General features: G+C 42.4%; 2 protein-coding genes across 6 annotated transcripts; both read left to right on the forward strand.

Moving 5' to 3' along the window:
• The first annotated feature begins 545 nt into the window (after positions 1-545).
• On the forward strand, positions 546-7,739 carry plaat1 (phospholipase A and acyltransferase 1). 3 transcript variants are annotated; one of them, XM_036977779.1, is made up of 6 exons: positions 547-829; positions 1,456-1,507; positions 1,916-1,965; positions 5,696-5,834; positions 6,164-6,432; positions 6,900-7,739. In XM_036977779.1, exons 3-6 carry the CDS (start codon positions 1,939-1,941, stop codon positions 6,999-7,001), a joined length of 537 nt encoding a protein of 178 aa, XP_036833674.1. In that variant the 5' UTR covers positions 547-829; positions 1,456-1,507; positions 1,916-1,938; the 3' UTR covers positions 7,002-7,739. The 3 variants fall into 3 exon arrangements, with proteins under 3 accessions (XP_036833675.1, XP_036833674.1, XP_021458975.1); XM_021603300.2 differs by lacking the exon at positions 1,456-1,507 and having other exon boundaries at positions 548-829; XM_036977780.1 differs by lacking the exons at positions 1,456-1,507; positions 1,916-1,965 and having other exon boundaries at positions 546-829.
• Positions 7,740-7,812: 73 nt separating this feature from the next.
• On the forward strand, positions 7,813-13,014 carry LOC110524017 (phospholipase A and acyltransferase 1). 3 transcript variants are annotated; one of them, XM_021603298.2, is made up of 6 exons: positions 7,816-7,995; positions 8,361-8,466; positions 10,619-10,934; positions 11,474-11,576; positions 11,714-11,897; positions 12,371-13,014. In XM_021603298.2, the coding sequence occupies exons 4-6, from the start codon at positions 11,491-11,493 to the stop codon at positions 12,686-12,688; spliced, it is 588 nt and encodes a 195-aa protein (XP_021458973.2). In that variant the 5' UTR covers positions 7,816-7,995; positions 8,361-8,466; positions 10,619-10,934; positions 11,474-11,490; the 3' UTR covers positions 12,689-13,014. The 3 variants fall into 3 exon arrangements, with proteins under 3 accessions (XP_021458974.2, XP_021458973.2, XP_036833673.1); XM_021603299.2 differs by lacking the exon at positions 11,474-11,576 and having other exon boundaries at positions 7,813-7,995; XM_036977778.1 differs by lacking the exons at positions 7,816-7,995; positions 8,361-8,466; positions 10,619-10,934 and adding an exon at positions 11,236-11,355.
• Positions 13,015-19,007: the final 5,993 nt, after the last annotated feature.

Below are 19,007 nucleotides of genomic sequence, written 5' to 3' on the forward strand. Positions count from 1 at the left end.
GGCGGCAGGTAGCCTAGTGGTTAGAGCATTGGGCCAGCATTGGGTAAAAATGTATTGTTCTGCCCCTGAACAAGGCAGTTAACCCACTGTTCTTAGGACGTCATTGTAAATAAGAATTTGTTCTTAACAGACTTGCCTAGTTAAATAAAAAATACCCATGGGTAACATTGCACCTGTCATTTAGTAGCCTACAAGATTTGCCCAATACCGCTGACTACATGAAATAGCCTAAATAAAATAAATACAGACAGGTAGGCTACGTACTGCCCTCCTGGGAGAGAATTAGTGTATAACTTAAGAAAATGGTCTATTGGAATTATATTACAGCCTATTCAAAACAGACCTCATTATAATTCATTACATAAAAAAATATTCAAGGCTCAGCCACAAACTGACTTATGTACATAATTTCCATGCCAGTGATGATAATTTGTTGCAGGAATGGTCAGTCATCTTACTACATAATATCAAAGCATTCTTTATTGATACACTATGAATACACACTGTCAGTGCTGCTATGGAAGGGACAGCCTTCTAGCATCAGTGAACTGTGGCAGTAACCCGGTGACTGTCATCATCTGTCAAAGTCGATACCATACCACGACGTATGCACATGAAACACTACCTACCTGCAGGACCTCAAGCACCGCTTCAATTTTCACCAAGCAATCAGAGGGACTCTAATCCGAATAAGTTAGATTTTTCCCTCAGATAACCGACCATCACAAGGACTTGGATTGAATTATTTCCCTCATCTGACTTTCAAAACGTGCGGCTATAAATCATGGAGCACTAAAATGGAGAGGAAGAAAAAGGTGTTAGTGTTCGAGTAAGTATTACTTCTTTGTTTTTGTATACAGTTGAATAGTATTCTGAAGTTGTAATAAAGTAACACACTTTTAGGCTATAGGACCTACATTGAATTATGTCAAGTATAATTTAATTTGAAGTACACAAATATTTATGTGCTCATTTTGTAAATAACATCACTAAACATGGTTTAATGTTCCACCACATAGCTTCAGACTTATGAATTAATGATAACATGGATACACACATAGCTCTCCCAGGATGCTATAGATTTCATCACATGCCAGGTGTACTCAGAGATATTCTCTGTGTGGCCGAATACAAATGTATGGACATTTTATCTTCCCTTTACATGTATTGGACTATATTGTCTCTAATTTTACACATATATGTTCTTGAACTATGACTTTGACACTCATTATAAATGCTCCCTAAACATTTATAAATGTTTTTCCCCCCCAATGTCAAAGTCTGATTACTTTCAGTGGTGACAAACACATTTTCTGTCAGTTTCTCTATTATGTAGGTCCCATTGTGACTGTGCGTGGCACAAGAGCTTGGTGTATTGTCTCTGTGTGTATGTGTGTGACCTTACCCACTACATTGTACCCTGTTCTCCAGCACTTTCTCTCTCTGTGAAATTAGATCACCTACCATGATCGAAGAATATTACCACAAAAGAAACATCAAAATTCAAGTACATTTTATCGTCTCTCTCCTTTCCTTTTTTATTGATTGAACATGTTTTTCAGAGAATAGTTGTTATGAAAATACCATTTGGGTATGGCACAGATATGCATAGTAGGAATGCAGTCAATAGCACAAGGATAACTATAGCAGTGTTTCCCAGCCTTGGTCCTCGAGTACCTCCAACAAGCAAACATTTTTGTTGTAGTCCTGGACACACACCTCATTCAGCTCATTGAGGGCTTTATGATTATTGTGACAAGCTGAATCAGGTGTGCTTGTCCATTGTTATAATAAAAATGTGTACTGTTGGTGGTACTCGAGGACCAGGGTTGGGAAACACTGAACTATAAGGTCTACTCTCAAACAGATGGTGATGGGGGGGGTGACATGGTTTCATCCATGTTTCTTCTTTCAGAATTTGTGGAAGCATGATGTGGGATGGATAGAAAAAGTGCAACCTCTACTGTGAGTAACGTTTTGTGTGCGAAAGTTTCTTATTTTCACCTCAATTGTCTTTGGCATGATTAATATGTATAGGCCTATATCTACTGTATGTCTATGACCCTGTTGACCTTCAACTTAGCTACTGTATATGGGGCAGGTTGGGAGATAGACCCTTATATGGATGGGAACATTTTGCTATTAGGATTTAATTTTCTTGAATTACAATTATTATTATTTTTCTTATTAAATGTATAACTAATTCCCTTGAGGACTGACTTGAAATTAATTGTCTGTAGAGTGTGCAACTGCCATTCTCTACACAAAGTCTAGAAATAAGAAAACTATTTGTGATTCATTTAAATAAATAAATACATGTGCACTCACCAAATACAGTTTTTATTTTTTATTTAAACCAGTAGCATTAGTCACAGACACTGATGTGTTTTAGGGTATAACTTTTGTCAGTGTACATGGTACTCTGGTGATATAGAGGTTAACCCATTTGCTGACTTCTGCAACCGTAAAAGCCTTGGGTTCATGCATGTTAACCTCAGAAGCCTCCCCCCTAAGTTTGCTTTATTCACTGCTTTAGCACACTCCGCCAACCCTGATGTCCTAACCGTGTCTGAATCCTGGCTTAGGAAGGCCACCAAAGAATTTGAAATTTCCATCCCCAACTACAACATTTTCCGCCAAGACAGAACTGCTAAAGGGGGCGGAATTGCAATCTACTGTAGAGAGAGCCTGCACAGTTCTGTCATACTATCCAGGTCTATGCCCAAACAGTTCGAGCTAGATCCATCTCTCCAGAAATAAGTCCCTCACTGTCGCCACTTGTTATACAGTAGATCCCCCTCAGCTCCCAGCTGTGCCCTGGACACCATATGTGAATTGATTGCCCCCCGTCTATCTTCAGAGTTTGTACTGCTAGGTGACCTAAATTGGGATATGCTTAACACCCCAGCCATCCTACAATCTAAGCTAGGTGCCCTCAATCTCACACAAATTATCAAAAAACCTACCAGGTACAATCGCAAATCCATAAACATGGGCACCCTCATAGATATCATCCTGACCAACTAACCCTCTAAATACACCTCTGCTGTCTTCAACCAGGATCTCAGCGATCATTGCCTGCGTCTGTTATGGGTCCGCGGTCAAACGACCACCCTCATCACTGTCGAACGCTCCCTAAAACACTTCAGCGAGCAGGCCTTTCTAATCGACCTGGCCTGGGTATCCTGGAAGGGTATTGACCTCATCCCATCGCGAGAGGATGCCTGGTTGTTCTTTAAAAGTGCTTTCCAGATATAGCCCTTGGTTCACTCCAGACTTGACTGCCCTTGACCAGCACAAAAACACCCTGTGGCGTACTGCACTAGTATCAAATAGTCCCCACAATATGCAACTATTCAGGGAAGTCAGGAACCAATACACAGAGTCAGTTAGGAAAGCAAAGGCTAGCTTTTTCAAACAGAAATTTGCATCCTGCAGCACTAATTCCAAAAAGTTTTGGGACACTAAAGTCCATGGAGAATAAGAGTACCTCCTCCCAGCTGCCAACTACACTGAGACAAGGAAACACTTTCACCACTGATAAATCCACAATAATCGAGAATATCGATAAGCATTTCTCTACGGCTGGCCATGCTTTCCACCTGGCTACCCCAACCCCGGACAACAGCTCTGCACCTCCCGCAGCTACTGGCCCAAGCCCCCCCCCCCCCCCCCCCCGCTTTACCTTCACCCAAATCCAGACAGCTGATGTTCTGAAAGAGCTGCAAAATCTGCATCCCTACAAATCAGCTGGGATAGACAATCTGGACCATCTCATCCTAAAATTATCCACCACCATTGTTGCAACCCCTATTACTAGTCTGATCAACTTCTCTTTTGTATCGTCTGAGATTCTTAAAGATTGAACCGCGGTCATCCCCCTCTTCAATGGGGGAGACACGCTATACCCAAACTGTTACAGACCTATATCAATCCTGCCCTGCCTTTCTAGAGTCTTCGAAAGTCAAGTGAACAAACAGATCGCCGACGATTTCGAATCCCACAGTACCTCTCCGCTATGCAATCTGGTTTCCAAGCTGGTCATGGGTGCACCTCAGCCACGCTCAAGGTCCTAAACAATATCATAACCACCATTGATAAAAGACAGTACTTGTGCAACCATCTTCAATGACCTGGCCAAGGCTTTCGACTCTGTCAATCACCGTATTCTTATCGGCAGACTCAACAGCCTTGGTTTCTCTAATGGCTGCCTCGCCTGGTTCACTAACTGCTTCTCAGATAGAGATCAGTGTGTCAAATCGGAGGGCCTGTTGTCCGGACCTCTGGCAGTCTCTATGGGGGTGCCACAGGGTTAAATTCTTGGGCCGACTCTTTTCTCTGTATATATCAGTGATGTCGCTCTTGCTGCGGGTGATTCTTTGATCCACCTCTATGCAGACGACACCCTTCTGTATACCTCTGGCCCTTCTTTGGACACTGTGTTAACTAACCTCCAGACGAGCTTCAATGCCATACATCTCTCCTTCCGTGGCCTCCAACCGCTCTTAAATGCTAGTAAAATGAAATGCATGCTGTTCAACTGATCGCTGCCCGCACCCGCCCGCCTGACTAGCATCACCACTCTGGACGGTTCTAACTTAGAATATGTGGACAACTATAAATGCCTAGGTGTCTGGCTAGACTGTAAACTCTCCTTCCAGACTCACATTAAGCATCTCCAATCCAAAGTTAAATCTAGAATCGGATTCCTATTTCGCAACAAAGCCTCCTTCACTCATGCTGACAAACATACCCTCGTAAAACTGACTATCCTACCGATCCTTGACTTCGGCGATGTCATTTATAAAATAGCCTCCAACACTCTACTCAGTAAATTGGATGCAGTCTATCACAGTGCCATCCATTTTGTCACTAAAGCCCCAAAGTGCATTTATACGGAGACTTGATTACACACAGGTGGATTGTATTTATCATCATTAGTCATTTAGGTCAACATTGGATCATTCAGAGATCCTCACTGAACTTCTGGAGAGAGTTTGCTGCACTGAAAGTAAAGGGGCTGAATAATTTTGCACGCCCAATTTTTCAGTTTTTGATTTGTTAAAAAAGTTTGAAATATCCAATAAATGTCATTCCACTTCATGATTGTGTCCCACTTGTTGTTGATTCTTCACAAAAAAATACAGTTTTATATCTTTATGTTTGAAGCCTGAAATGTGGCAAAAGGTCGCAAAGTTCAAGGGGGCCGAATACTTTCGCAAGGCACTGTACATACCTCATCCCCATATTTGTTTTTCTGCTCTTTTGCATACCAGTATTTCGACTTGCACATCCTCATCTGCACTCATCGCACCGCTTTGCTTTATCTTGGCCAGGTCGCAGTTGTAAATGAGAACTTGCTCTCAACTGGTCAACCTGGTTAAATAAAGGTGAAATAAAATTAAAATAAATATACATCTTTGGGACCTCAGAGTACATGAATATTGTATTCAGGGAGAAAGGGGTTACTCTCCTCATTGAACTTCATTGAACCCATAGTGATAGGAGAGAGTTTGATGGTTAAATTAGCAGCGGTGACCTCAGCCCCTTACACATGTGGAGAGAGGTTGTGGTTTGTAAACCATTTGAGTGTTTTTCGATACTAAATAATAGTATGTTGATTGTAAATGGAGGCAATATCCTACATTGTTGAGCATGTGTGTAAATCTTCTGACATCACTTCCTTTCCCTATAGATGGCCTCTAATGACCCCAACCCTCTTGACCCCCCTGGGACCCCCCAGCCTGGTGACCTCATTGAGATCTTCAGACCGGCCTATCAGCACTGGGCTCTGTACCTGGGAGATGGTTATATCATCAACTTGACACCTGTTGGTCAGTGAAAGCAGTGTGGACATGAGGGCAAATCCTAGCTTGAGTTAGGATATGTTGTATGTGTGTCGTATTGGTGTTTTATGTATCATATTGGATCTTACAGAATGTGAACGCTTCAAATGCACTAACTTGCTCAATACGTTTGAGTTTTAAAAAAAAACACACGCATAACAAGTCAACACCCCTTTGTGAATGTATTCAGCATTGTGAAAGGGTGGGATTCACTCAAATCCACATTTATCCATGCAAGTTTGAATGAATTCCAACCACTCAATAACCATAATAATGCTACCCCTTCACACCCATTTAATATTGTCTCTCTCCTGTAGACGAGAGTCAGGCTGCAGCCATCTCCAGTGTGAAGTCAGTGTTCAGTCGAAAGGCAGTGGTCCGAATGCAGCTTCTAAAGGAAGTGGTTGGAGATGACTCGTACCGGGTCAACAACAAATACGACGACGACCGCACTCCATTGCCTGTCGATGACATAATTCAGCGATCTCAAGACCTCATTGGCCAGGAGGTGTCTTATGACCTGTTGGGCAGTAACTGCGAGCACTTTGTCACCTTGCTGCGCTACGGGGAGGGGGTATCTGAGCAGGTCTCTCAATCCTTCTTTCTCTCTTTCTCGCACTCTTCCTGTCTCTATCTTCCTGTGTATGCTCTGTATTCTCTCTCTCAATGTCTTCGCTGATGCCCAATCCCAAATCGATACCCAGCCACTCCCCATAGGTTTCAGTGTCCAATCATGATTTGATAATAGTTTACCGGTATTATACCTTCTTACAGGGCAGGTAGAGTTTCCACTATATTTCATATACTTATATAATCCTCTCAGATTTACATGCATAAGTGCCTCTGTGACAATTTGGATATTTGGCATTACTCTCTCCTTTTTTTCTAATGTATAAAATGCCATTCTAGCCCTCATCACGACTTGAAATCTATATATTGTGGTATAAGCCACTATGTTGTCTCCCTTTCCACCACCATACACTTATAATTTCATGATACTACATTAGATGTTATTGTATTCAAGTTACAATTGTGTTTTTCCCACGTCCACAGGCCACACGGGCCATTGGAGCTATCAGTTTGGTGACGGCTGCAGCAAGTGCCTTCTCTGTTCTTGGACTGATCAACACACGCTCCAGAAACCGACCCTTCTGAAGCCCCTCAACAACAGCAGCACTGTCCTGTGCTACTACTGTTCTGGGAAACAATCTTATTTTGGTTAAGAAGATAAATGGATACTCATCTTTACCCACTGTCATAAAACATGGATGCAATGACCCTTTGTATCATCATTTGTATGAGGCCAAGCAGACAAAGTACTGTATACAGTAGAGATGTTGCCAACATTACAATTAATGCAGTATCTTGCTGGAGATACACATTTGGAGATGTTCAAAGGATTGGTTGTGTGAGAATGAAGTTAGAATGAAATGTAAAATGTAACAAAAGAATAATTAATAAAGAACTGAAGTATCGCATCCATTACGAAAGAAGACTGCAGTTAGAGTGCAGTATAACTACAGTATGTTGCAAATACTACGTCCAAAGCAACAGTTTTTTTTACTGCAGTAATTTTGCATTGTAACTGCAGTTAGAGGGCAGTATAACTGCAGAATAATAGAGCAGTTGAACTGCAGTTATAATGCAATTACAGCATCCAAAATACCACAGTCAACTGCAGTTACTGCACGTTTACTGCAGTTTCAAAAATCTTTATTCTTTATTATGTTGGGTTTGATTCTTCATATAATTCAATCTTGTCAAGCACAGACAGTTTAAAACATCATCTAAAATTCTAACGATAGAAAAACTGACAAAACGAATTGAATAATAATCAAAAAACAATGTAACGTGAATGTACTTTACATATACAAATTAAAGGCCTACTGTTTTTAGTTACAACAACTCAATAATGTTTCCAGGCGTCAAACTGTTATGCGAGTTAGATTTCATGCGCAGAGAAGCCACACGTGTTCCGTTTTAATGAAGGTGGTTGACGATATGCGTCAGTCATATGTAAATCATATTATTCCAAAGGAAACGCACAATTTTCGTCTTAAGTGATCAACAACGCCAGCAAACTTGGGGAACAAACTCAAAGTTGGAAAGACCAGAAAATATCATTTCCACCACTTAGCAAAGGAAACAGGTAGGATCTGTTATCTTTCTCCAGACACATCGTGCTATTAGTATTAACGTTAGCCCCATTTAAATGGACTAACTTAACTAGCTAGCTAAAGATACAGAAAGCTACTCTGGCTGTACTGTGTGCTTCTGAGTTTGAGAATATATAATGTACCTAATGTTGCCAACCAGTGATTCGGGTGCACTTGACCCATATACTTAGCCATCAATACTCAATAACATAGCTAGCTAGTAACGTTAGAAACTAACTGGCTTTTCAGGGTTCTGATACAGTAGTTGAAGCCAGCTGGTTTGTTTTGAAACAGCTAACTTAGCTATGTAGACATTGGCTTGTTATATGTGTTTAATACTTGCTTTCCACTCCTTCAGGATATCGTTCACGTTCTTCCTTTAAACTTATTCAGTTGAACCATAAATTCCAGTTCCTGCAGAAGTCCAGGGCTCTTGTGGACTTGTGTGCAGCTCCAGGTGGTTGGTGAGTAGCAAGCATTGTCACCTGTAAAGTATTTCAATATACACTCAAACCCTACTAAGTGATAGTCAAGTTGTACTTTAGCAATAGGATTGGGTCAGCAGGTAGCACAGCTGTTAAGACTGTTGGGCAAGGTCACTGGTTCAAATCCCTGAGCTGACTAGTTGATAAATATGTCGATGTGCCCTTGAGCAATGCACTTAACCCTAATTGCTCATGTAGGTCTCTCTGGATAGGAGCATCTGCTAAATAACAAAAAATGTCAATCATAGACCTATCATGTCTTCCAATGAAGTATTGTTGTTTTTGCTTGTTTTGAATAGTTGCTACTGTATTGTTAATATTTTGTTTACATTCTTTCTCTTGATCATACCTTAGGTTACAGGTGGCGTCCACGTTTATGCCCGTCTCCAGTCTTATTTTTGGGGAGCCAAACCTCCTCTCTTCCACCACTAATATACAGTGCATTCGGAAAGTATTCAGACCATTGACTTTTTCCATATTTTGTAACATTACTTTTGTGAAATTGATTAAATACATTTTTTTCATCAATCTACACACAATATCCCATAATGACAAAGCAAAAATTATTTTCGCTTTGTCATTATGGGATATTGTGTGTAGATTGAAACAATATTCTCTGATATATATATATATATATATATAAGTATTCAGACCCTTTGCTATTAGACTCGAAATTGAGCTCAGGTGCATCCTTTTTCCATTGATCATCCTTTAGATGTTTCTACAACATGATTGGAGCCCACCTGTGGTAAATTCAATTGATTGTACATGATTTTCAAAGGCACGTACCTGCCTATATAAGGTCCCAAAGTTGACAGTGCATGTCAGAGAAAAAACCAAGCCACGAGGTCGAAGGAATTGTCCGTAGAGCTCTGAGACAGGATTGTGTCGAGGCACAGATCTGGGGAAGGGTACCAAAACATTTCTGCAGCATTGAAGGTCCCCAAGAACACAGTCGCCTCCATCATTCTTAAATAGAAGAAGATTGGAACCACCAAGACTTCCAAGAGCTGGCCGCCTGGCCAAACTGAGCAATTGGGGGAGAAGGGCCTTGGTCAGGGAGGTGACCAGGACCCGATGGTCACTCTGACAGAGCTCCAGAGTTCCTCTGTGGAGATGGGATAACCTTCCAGAAGGACAACCATCTCTGCAGCACTCCATCAATCAGGCCTTTATGGAGGAGTGGCCAGATGGAAGCCACTCCTCAGTAAAAGGCACATGACAGCCCGCTTGGAGTTTGTCAAAAGGCACCAAAATACTCTACGATCATAAGAAACAATATTCTCTCATCTGATGAAACCAAGATTGAACGCTTTGACCTGAATGCCATGCGTCACATCTGGAGGAAACCTGGCACCATCCCTACACTGAAGCATGATGGTGGCAGCACCATGGTATGGGGATGTTTTTCAGCTGCAGGGACTGGGAGACTAGTCAGAATTGAGGGAAAGATGAATGGAGCTAAGTATAAAGATCCTTGATGAAAACCTACTCCAGAGTGCTCAGGTCCTCAGACTGGGGTGAAGATTCACCTTCCAAAAAGACAACAACCGTAAGCACACAGCCAAGACAATGCAGGAGTGGCTTCGGGACAAGTCCCTGAATGTCCTTGAGTGGCCCAGCCAGAGCCCAGACTTGAACCGGCTCAAACATTTCTGGAGAGACCTGAAAATAGCTGTGCAGCAACGCTCACCATCCAACCTAACAGAGCTTGAGTGGATCTGCAGAGAAGAATACAGGTACAGGTGCGCCAAGCTTGTAGCGTCATACCCAAGAAGACTCGAGGATGTAATCGCTGCCAAAGGTGCTTCAACAAAGTACTGAGTAAATTGTCTGAATACTTATGTAAATGTAATATTTCAGTTTTATTTATTTTTTAAAGCATTTACTAACATTTAAAAAAAGTTTTTGCTTTGTGATTATGGGATATTGTGTGAAGATTGAGGGGAAAAAAAAAAATTGTATCTATTTTAGAATAAGGCTGTAATGCAAAATGTGGGAAAAGTCAAGGGGTCTGAATACTTTCCGAATGCACTGTATACCAACTAATTCATTTTATATTACTACTATCGCAGTTAAACATGATGTGATAGTTTTTTTATGGCGTTATGACGTTCCTCTCTTTTCTCAGGTGTCGACTTGGTCCCAATCGAGGCTATTCCCAATGTGGTCGCTCTGACAGAGGACATCACCACAGAGTAATGCCGACAGATAGCATAAGCACCTAAGGTCAGAGGTCAAATGAGTGTCAGTGTGTTACTTGACCATACAGGATTGCGGTTTAAATTTTAAATACTACAAGATTCTGGCAATAACGTTGTGGCCAAGAAGGGCTCCGGAACCAAGCTGTGCGGCGTCAAGGGGAAGTTCAAAGTGGTGGACTGCCGCATGAAGAAGGACATGCGGGGCATGCAGAGGAAAGATCAACGCGAGAGAGGGGGCAAAAAGTAAGCATTTCCCTGTAAGGTGACCTGTTGTATTCGGCGCATGTGACAAATAACATTTGTCACGTGTGGCAAGCCTTCCCAAAAGAGTGAAAGCTGTTATAGCAGCAAAGGGGGACCAACTCCATATTAACGCCCATGATTTTGGAATAAGATGTTCGACGAGCAGGTGTCCACATACTTTTGTTCATGTAGTGTATCTTAGATTTGATTTTAAATTGATATTAGATGGCACCGTCTATTATTTGACAGATTCCAATGGGGGTAATGCTGGTAGACATTGTCACTTGGCTTATGACCAAATTATGCACTTTACGTGTGGTCTACAGGAGCTTCGCTCAGATGTAGAAGGCTAAAGGGTCAGGCGGTATTCAAGGCGATGCCAACGGTGATGACTTCCAGGTGGTGCTAGTGGAGAGCACCAGTGAGTAAAGAAAACATGGCTAGGGGGAGGGCCTTACAGAGTGACTCATAGCTGTTTCGACCAATGGCTAGATTTAATCTGTTCTGAAGCTTTAACTGGTGTGCATGTGTTATCCCAGGCAAGCGTGTTTGCGTCATGAATTCAGAGGGTATGGCCCTGGGCTGTCAGATCGCCACGTCCAAGAAGCGAGAGAGGGACCTGGTAGATGGCTCCTTTCACAGGCAAGATTAGATGATTACTGTGCGTGTGTGTTCACTAATGACGCTTGCAGGCACACTATATGAATGAACAATAGTAATTTTATTTAGCCATGCCTTGTATTATTTCTGCTTTCAAGTGTGACGGTGTGTGTGTTCAGGTTTGTGAGTTCGGAGGACCAGTGCGAGGTGCTTGAGTGGTTTGTGGATGACGAGAAAAAACACAGGAATAAGCCCATCCTCGTCACCAAGGAGATGGTGGAGGAGAACAAGGCAAAATGGAAGGAGATCAACGCCAGGCCCATTAAGCGAGTGGCCGAGGCTAAGGCCAGGAAGAAGAGCAGGGTAAGAGAGGGAGCGATGGGGATGGAGAGGGGGAAATTATGGGATGTATGGTGGAAGGAGAGAGGAAAGGTGAGAAAGGAGGGGAAGTGAATGAAAGGAAGGGAGAGGGGGAAAGAGAAGGGAATTGAGAGGAACCTAGCAGTTAAGAGCATTGGGCCATTAACCTAAAGGCTGCTGGTTCTAATCCCCGAGCCGACTAGGTGAAAAACCTGTCGATGTGCCCTTGAGAAAGGTAAGTCACTCTGGATAAGAGCGTCTGCTAAATGACTAAACATTTAAATGCAAAAGGTGGGAGCAGAGGGAGAAAGGGTGAAAAAGGCAGTGTGGGAAGAAAAGGGTAAATAGAGGGAGAGAAGGAAAGTGGAAGAGGGGGGTTGATAGCTGTATATTCAAGAGGGGGGTTGATAGTTGTTTATTCAAGACAAAGATGGAGGATAGGCAGTAATATATGACCTGTTTGTGTGGTGTGACAGATGCTGAAGAAGATGGAATCAGCCAAGAAGAAGGCAGAGGCGGTTGTCAGCACAGTGGACATCGGTGAAAGGGAGAAGATGGCTCATCTCAAGAGGTACTGCCATTTTAAAGAGCTTAAAAGACCTCAAGCGGTACTCCATTTTAAAGAGCTCAAGAGGTACGACCGCCACCATAAAAACCACATGCACCATAAACATTTTACACTCCTACATCTGTGGCAACGACATGTACCATCACCAACTTTTACTTTACTATACCTGTGGCAGCCAGCTACATCTCCTCTGGCAGTGGCATGTACCACCACCATTTTACATTAGCAAGTGAAGTTCATCCTCTCTCCGGGCTCTGGCTGGGCAACTCAAGGGCATTCAAAGACTTGTCCTGAAGCCACTCTTGCATTGTTTTGGCTGTTTGCCTAGTTTCGTTGTCCTGTTGGAAGGTGAACCTTCCTGAGAACCTGCTCCAGAGCACTCAGGACCCCATTAAGGATCTCTCTGTACTTTGCTCTGTTCATCTTTCCCTCGATACTGACTAGTTTACCATGCCCTGCCAGTGAAAAACATCCCCACAGCATGATTCTGCCAATACCATGCTTCACCTTAGGGATGGTGCCAGGTTTCCTCCAGGCGTGGTGCTTGGCATACAGGCCAAAGAGTTCAGTGTTGATTTCATCAGACCAGAGAATCTTGTTTGAGAGTCCTTTAGGCGCTTTTTGGCAAACTCCAAGTGGGCTGTCATGTGCCTTACAGAGGAGTGGCTTCCATCTGGCCACTCCTCCATAAAGGCCTGATTGGTGCAGTGCTGCAGAGATGGTTGTCCTTCTGGAAGGTTCTCCCATCTCCACAGAAGAACTCTGGAGCTCTGTCAGAGTGACCATCGGGTCCTTGGTCACCTCCCTGATCAAGGCCCTTCTCCCCCAGTTGCTCAGTTTGTCTCGGGCGGCCAGCTCTAGGAAGAGTCTTCCAAACTTCTTCCATTTAAGAATGATGAAGGCGGCTGTTCTTGGCGACCTTCAATGCTGCATAAATGTTTTGGTACCCTTCCCCAGATCTGTGCCTCAACACAATCCTGTCTCAGAGCTCTACGGACAATTCCTTTGTCCTCATGGCTTGGTTTTTTCTCGGACTTACACTGTCAACTGTGGGACCTTATATAGACAGGTGTGTGCCTTTCCAAATCATGTCGAATCAATTGAATTTACCACAGGTGGACTCCAATCAAGTTGTGGAAACATCTCAACGATGATCAATGGAAACAGGATGCACCTGAGATCAATTTTGAGTCTCATAGCAAAGGGTCTGAATACTTATGTAAATAAGGTATCTGTTTTTAAAACATGTTTTCGCTTTGTCATGAGGGAAAACATTTATTTAATCCATTTTAGAATAAGGCTCTAACCTAACAACATTATGAAAAAGTCGAGGGTCTTAATACTTTCCGAATGCACTGTATTTCAACCTGAGTGTCAAAAACATTAGGAACACCTGCTCTTTACATGACAAAGACCAGGGTTCCCCAAGCTGGCGGGTGGTTTTATTTGGCGCCAAAGTTTTCTGAGCAAAGAAAATTGTTGGACACAAAGTGATTTTATGTTACAAAGTCTGTTCCTGTGTATTCTCATGCATAATAGAGAGACAAGATCATATACAAATTGGAAGCAAGGTTTGCAATGATTATGTCTTTGTCAAACATGTCTGTTTGGGCTTCTTGCAGTCAATTTGCAGTCTACAAATGATTTGTAATTAAGTTCAGGCCCCCCGACCATCCACTCAAGGAACAAATCGTCCTGCAGCTGAATCTAGTTGATGATCTCTGACAGACTGACCAGGTGAATCCAGGTGAAAGCTATGATCGGTTATTGATGTCACTTGTTAAATCCACTTCAATCCACTTTGTGACAATTGAGACATGGATTGTGGAATGCTTGACATCTTGTAGAGTTCATGTCCCCAAAGAAATTGAGGCTGTTTGGAGGGCAAAAGGGCGTGCAACTCAAAATTAGGAATGTGTTCCTAATGTTTTGTACACACAGTGTACCGTTTAATTTCATCCTTACTGCTAGCTGCAAGTCCCTGCCTCCCATCTACTCATTGGTTTTCACAAGCATTAAAACCCACGTAGGTGCTTGAAAGATGAACGAGGAGAGATTAATCAAAGATAACTAACTAGGATTCCACTTTTATCTGTGGATTAATCATCAGAGTAGAGAAACACACAATTTTATATGACTCCAGGTCACACAAAATAAAATACAAATACAAATATCCAGATAAAAAAGGATCAAATGCACTTAAGCTAAAATAATATCCCACAACAAACTAGTTAGCAACAGCAACCTAGCTAAATGTCAATGAATGTTTCATGTGTGTTTCAACCTGGACCCAAATTAATACAGTTATAGTTGATTTTGGTATTTTAACCTGCGTGTCATTAAAGCATTTGGCGGGGATAGACAATCGAAATGCTTGATGGCCGAGACACGCGCAGCTGGTCTGGCGATGTCAAACTAACAGATGTCTTCAGGTCTCCGGCAAGGTTCTCATCATAAAGCCATGGATCATCAAACCACACAACCAACAATGGTCACCAACTTGACAAAAGCGATAGCTCGAACACTCCCAAAACCTCAGTGGGACCAACATCACATGTGCACATGGAGCAGCAGTGCTGATGTCATCACGCCATACAAAAATGTGGAAAGTGTTATTCGGCTTCCTTGGGATGTCCCTACCCTAAACTCTAACCATTTTAAATGTAACATTTAACTGGCTAGGGTTGTTCCAAGTATCCCGGAAAGCACGAACCGATATAAAATGTTAATGGACTTGTTCGACATTGCAGTCGACAGTGCAGGCGACTGCCAATTGACTGATCTACAAATCACCTTGCATCATAAATAACGACTCATTGTTATTTGTAGCTCTGTTAGTCACAATTTACCCATGATACATCACAATTTTGATTCTCCGAACACGACCTGTGAGTGACACATATTTGAATAATCCAATGGATGTTTTGTGCACAAAGGAGATGACAAGTGTCTTATTAGGAATTTTCAAATCTGACTTCTCTAACCGCTGAATTAACACGTTAGAATCTTTGGCAGCGATTACAGCTGTGAGTCTTTCTGGGTACGTCTCTAAGTGCTTTGCACACCTGGATTGTACAATATTTGCATAATATTATTTTAAAAATTCTTCAAGCTCTGTCAAGTTGGTTGTTGATCATTGCTAGACAGCTATTTTCAAGTCTTGCCATAGATTTATAAATTTTTAAGCGGATTTAAGTCCAAACTAATTAGGCCACTTAGGAACATTCAATGTCATCTTTGTAAGAAACTCCAGTGTATATTTGGCCTTGTGTTTTAGGTTATTGTCCTGCTGAAAAGTGCATTTTTTCCCCAGTGTCTGTTGGAAAGCAGACTAAACCAGGTTTTCCTCTAGGAGTGCCTGTTCGTAGCTCTATTACGTTATTTTTATCCCAAAAAACTACATAGTCCTTGACGATGACAAGCATACCCATAACATGATGCAGCCACCACCATACTTGATAATATGAAGTGTTACTCAGTGATGTTTTATGTTGGATTTGCCCCAAACACAACACCTTGCATTCAAGACAAAGTTTCTTTCTTTGACACATTTTTTGCAAACAGGATGCATGTTTTTGAATGTTTATATTCTGTACAGGCTTCCTTTTCACTCTGTCATTTAGGTTAGTATTGTGGAGTAACTACAATGTTGTTGATCTGTCGTGGAAATTCTTGACTCAAAGTCAATCTTAAATTAATCATTGTTTATTTGTCAGCGCTGGAGAGGTTCCAACCAACTCAATGCACCATAGTACACATGTCAATCAGGAGCTGTGCCTGGGCTGTCCCAACAGTTGTCTTATATACAGCTATACACAGACAAGTTATATTTGCATAATGAATTAATCATTACCGTTTCATTCATGTGACCGACCAATACTGTATTCATAACATGTGACAGACCAATACCTCACGAGGCTCCTTCTCTCTAAGCTGAGACCTTAAAACTGAGATGTCTTTCGTTAATTCTCAAAACAAGGTCTGGGCGTATGCCAAATTGCAGCTACTGATAGTGAGGATTTGTTCAGTCAGCCACTTGCATGAACACAGATATTGGTTTATAGAACAGCACATAAATAGAACACAGAAATTAGTACAAACATTACAATTCCATTACAGATCCATCCTCAGTTTTCTCCTATCACAGCCATTAAACTCTATAACTGTTTTAAAGTCACTATTGGCCTCATGGTGAAATCCCTGAGCGGTTTCCTTCCTGTCCGGCAACTGAGTTAGGAAGGATGCCTGTATCTTTGTAGTGCCTAGGTGTATTAATACACCATCCAAATTGTAATTAATAACTTCACCATGCTCAAAGGGATATTCAATTTGTGCTTTATTTTTATTTTTTACCCATCTACCAATAGGCATCCTTCTTTGCGAGGCATTGGAAAACCTCCCTGGTCTTTGTGGGTGAATCTGTGTTTAAAATTCACTGCTCGATTAAGGGACCTCCCAGATAATTTTATGTGTACAGAGATGAGGTAGTCATTCAAAACAAGTATTTAGGCTTGCCATAACAAAGGGGTTGAATAGTTTGCGATCGCTACCGATCTATGCGGTAGCGAGGTGCGTTGTAAAACAGAGGAAGAGTTGGCTTTTTAACTTACAAAAATCAAAATGACATATTTAAATGTTCACAGAATGGTACTCGGCCGGTTCAAGAAAGGGTCAAACAAAATCCTTGCTCAGTTCAGAGCACTTCACTGACAAACCAATGATCCTTTCGAAAATCAACAAATTGTGGCTAAGCTTGGCTTTTGCTCGCGGCTCCGGGAAGTCGCTCACGCACATTTTGGGGAATCCTGTGACATGGACGTTGGAGGAAAACATTCGAAATCTGGACCATTGAATGGTAGCTGAGTTTTTGTCAGGGTGGAACAGCGGCACAATGCTGTGAACAGGACAAGATGGCAGGTAGAACTACGCCCAAATGGTTGTCGGATTTGGAGATGGCCACAGAGCAGAGGAACCCATAGAGGTCGGTAAGAAGGCAGGCAGGGAAAAAAGGAAGAAAGCTCAACATATTAAGAGTATATACGGAGTGCTGTAGAAGGAAATTTAACATAATGAGAGTGAGGATGAATTAACTGCGGTGGCAGGTGGAGTGAAGACTGCCGAGATGGAGCCTCATTCAGATGGTGATGAAGATGATATTGGCCTAGTGGGAGTGAGGTTTTTGGCGAGAATGGATCCTTGTATTCTGGCTGATCCATATGTGGTGTCAAATTGGTTGGAGAAGAGGTTAAATGTTGGGTCGGTGACTCAAATTGGAATCGTGTAGATTTTTTTTTTGCCTTTCTGCAATCCAGAGGGAGCCTGCGCTCCGCACCACACGACTGGGGACAATAACTATGACTTACTTTCATCTCCGGTGCAGGACACAGTTGAAAGGAGTGATAACTGGAGCGACGTTAAGTGTAGAGGAGGGTCAACTGAAGTTGTAATAGAATCTCACAGTTCTGTCTGGCTTTGGAATGAGAACTATCGGACTAGACCAGGCGCTGTGGGACGACATGATAACTCTCTCACTCCCTCTCTGGCAATTTACAGGGATTCTGTAAGGCCTTAAGTTTACTCTCTTGCCTAGCTCTGTGTATATATGATGCTGGATGTGATCTGTATTCCCTGGGAGGGAAGAGGATACCTCCTGGTGTCAGTCCACTAGGGCCCGTAGGTTCTCCTCTGGCGGAGGTTGCTCTTGTTGGGAGCAGAACATCTCAATTTCTTTCATGGTACTCCTTCATAAGGTTGATGTGGTATAGCTGTTTAGGTTTTCGTTGAACTGGCTGCTTAACTCTGTAGTTTACAGGGGATACTATTGCTATTACTTCGAATCGACCCCTCCACTGAGTTAAGAACCTATGTTCCTCTGTCGGAATTTTAAAGGAGTAGTTTATCTCCTACATTAAAACGTTGGGTCTGCGCAGTCATGCTGTAGGCTCTCTGTTGCGCTTGCTGCACGCTCTCCATGTGTTCCTTCACTTTTGACCACACCGTAGCCATCTGTTCTCGCATTAGGGTAACATGCTCAATCAGATTTCTGTGTGGACATGGCTGGGCTTCCCACCCCTCTTTGGCGAGGTCCAGGATCCCTCGGCATGGCGTGGCCTCCATTATAACAGCTTGAATGGGAGAAGCCCATTGACGACTGGGGCACCTCCCTAAGAGCAAAAAACATGTGCCAGTTCCTCCCGTCCCATTTCATAGCCTTTTTAGGCTTTAGTCTTTAGTGTTTTATTCAAGCGTTCTCCTAAACCATCTGTCTGAGGATGATATACACTTGTCTATTTTTTTAAATCTGGTACAAGACACACAAGTCTTTCATTACCACCAGTATATATATTTGTGGCCCCCGGCCAGATCCATGGCTACAAGCTCAAAGGGCGTTTCAGTGATGGAAGGAGGGTGAGCGGGTTTCTGTAATTTACTTTGGGGGCTTTCTTTTGGCACTGGTAACATGGCACTGGTCACATTACTCCTTTACATCACTTGTAATTCGGGTCCAGTAGAATCTACTCATGATGCGCTCTTTAGTTTTTCTA

This window comes from Oncorhynchus mykiss, chromosome 5 (genome assembly GCF_013265735.2).
Source record: "Oncorhynchus mykiss isolate Arlee chromosome 5, USDA_OmykA_1.1, whole genome shotgun sequence".
NCBI classification, from domain to species: Eukaryota; Metazoa; Chordata; class Actinopteri; order Salmoniformes; family Salmonidae; genus Oncorhynchus; species Oncorhynchus mykiss.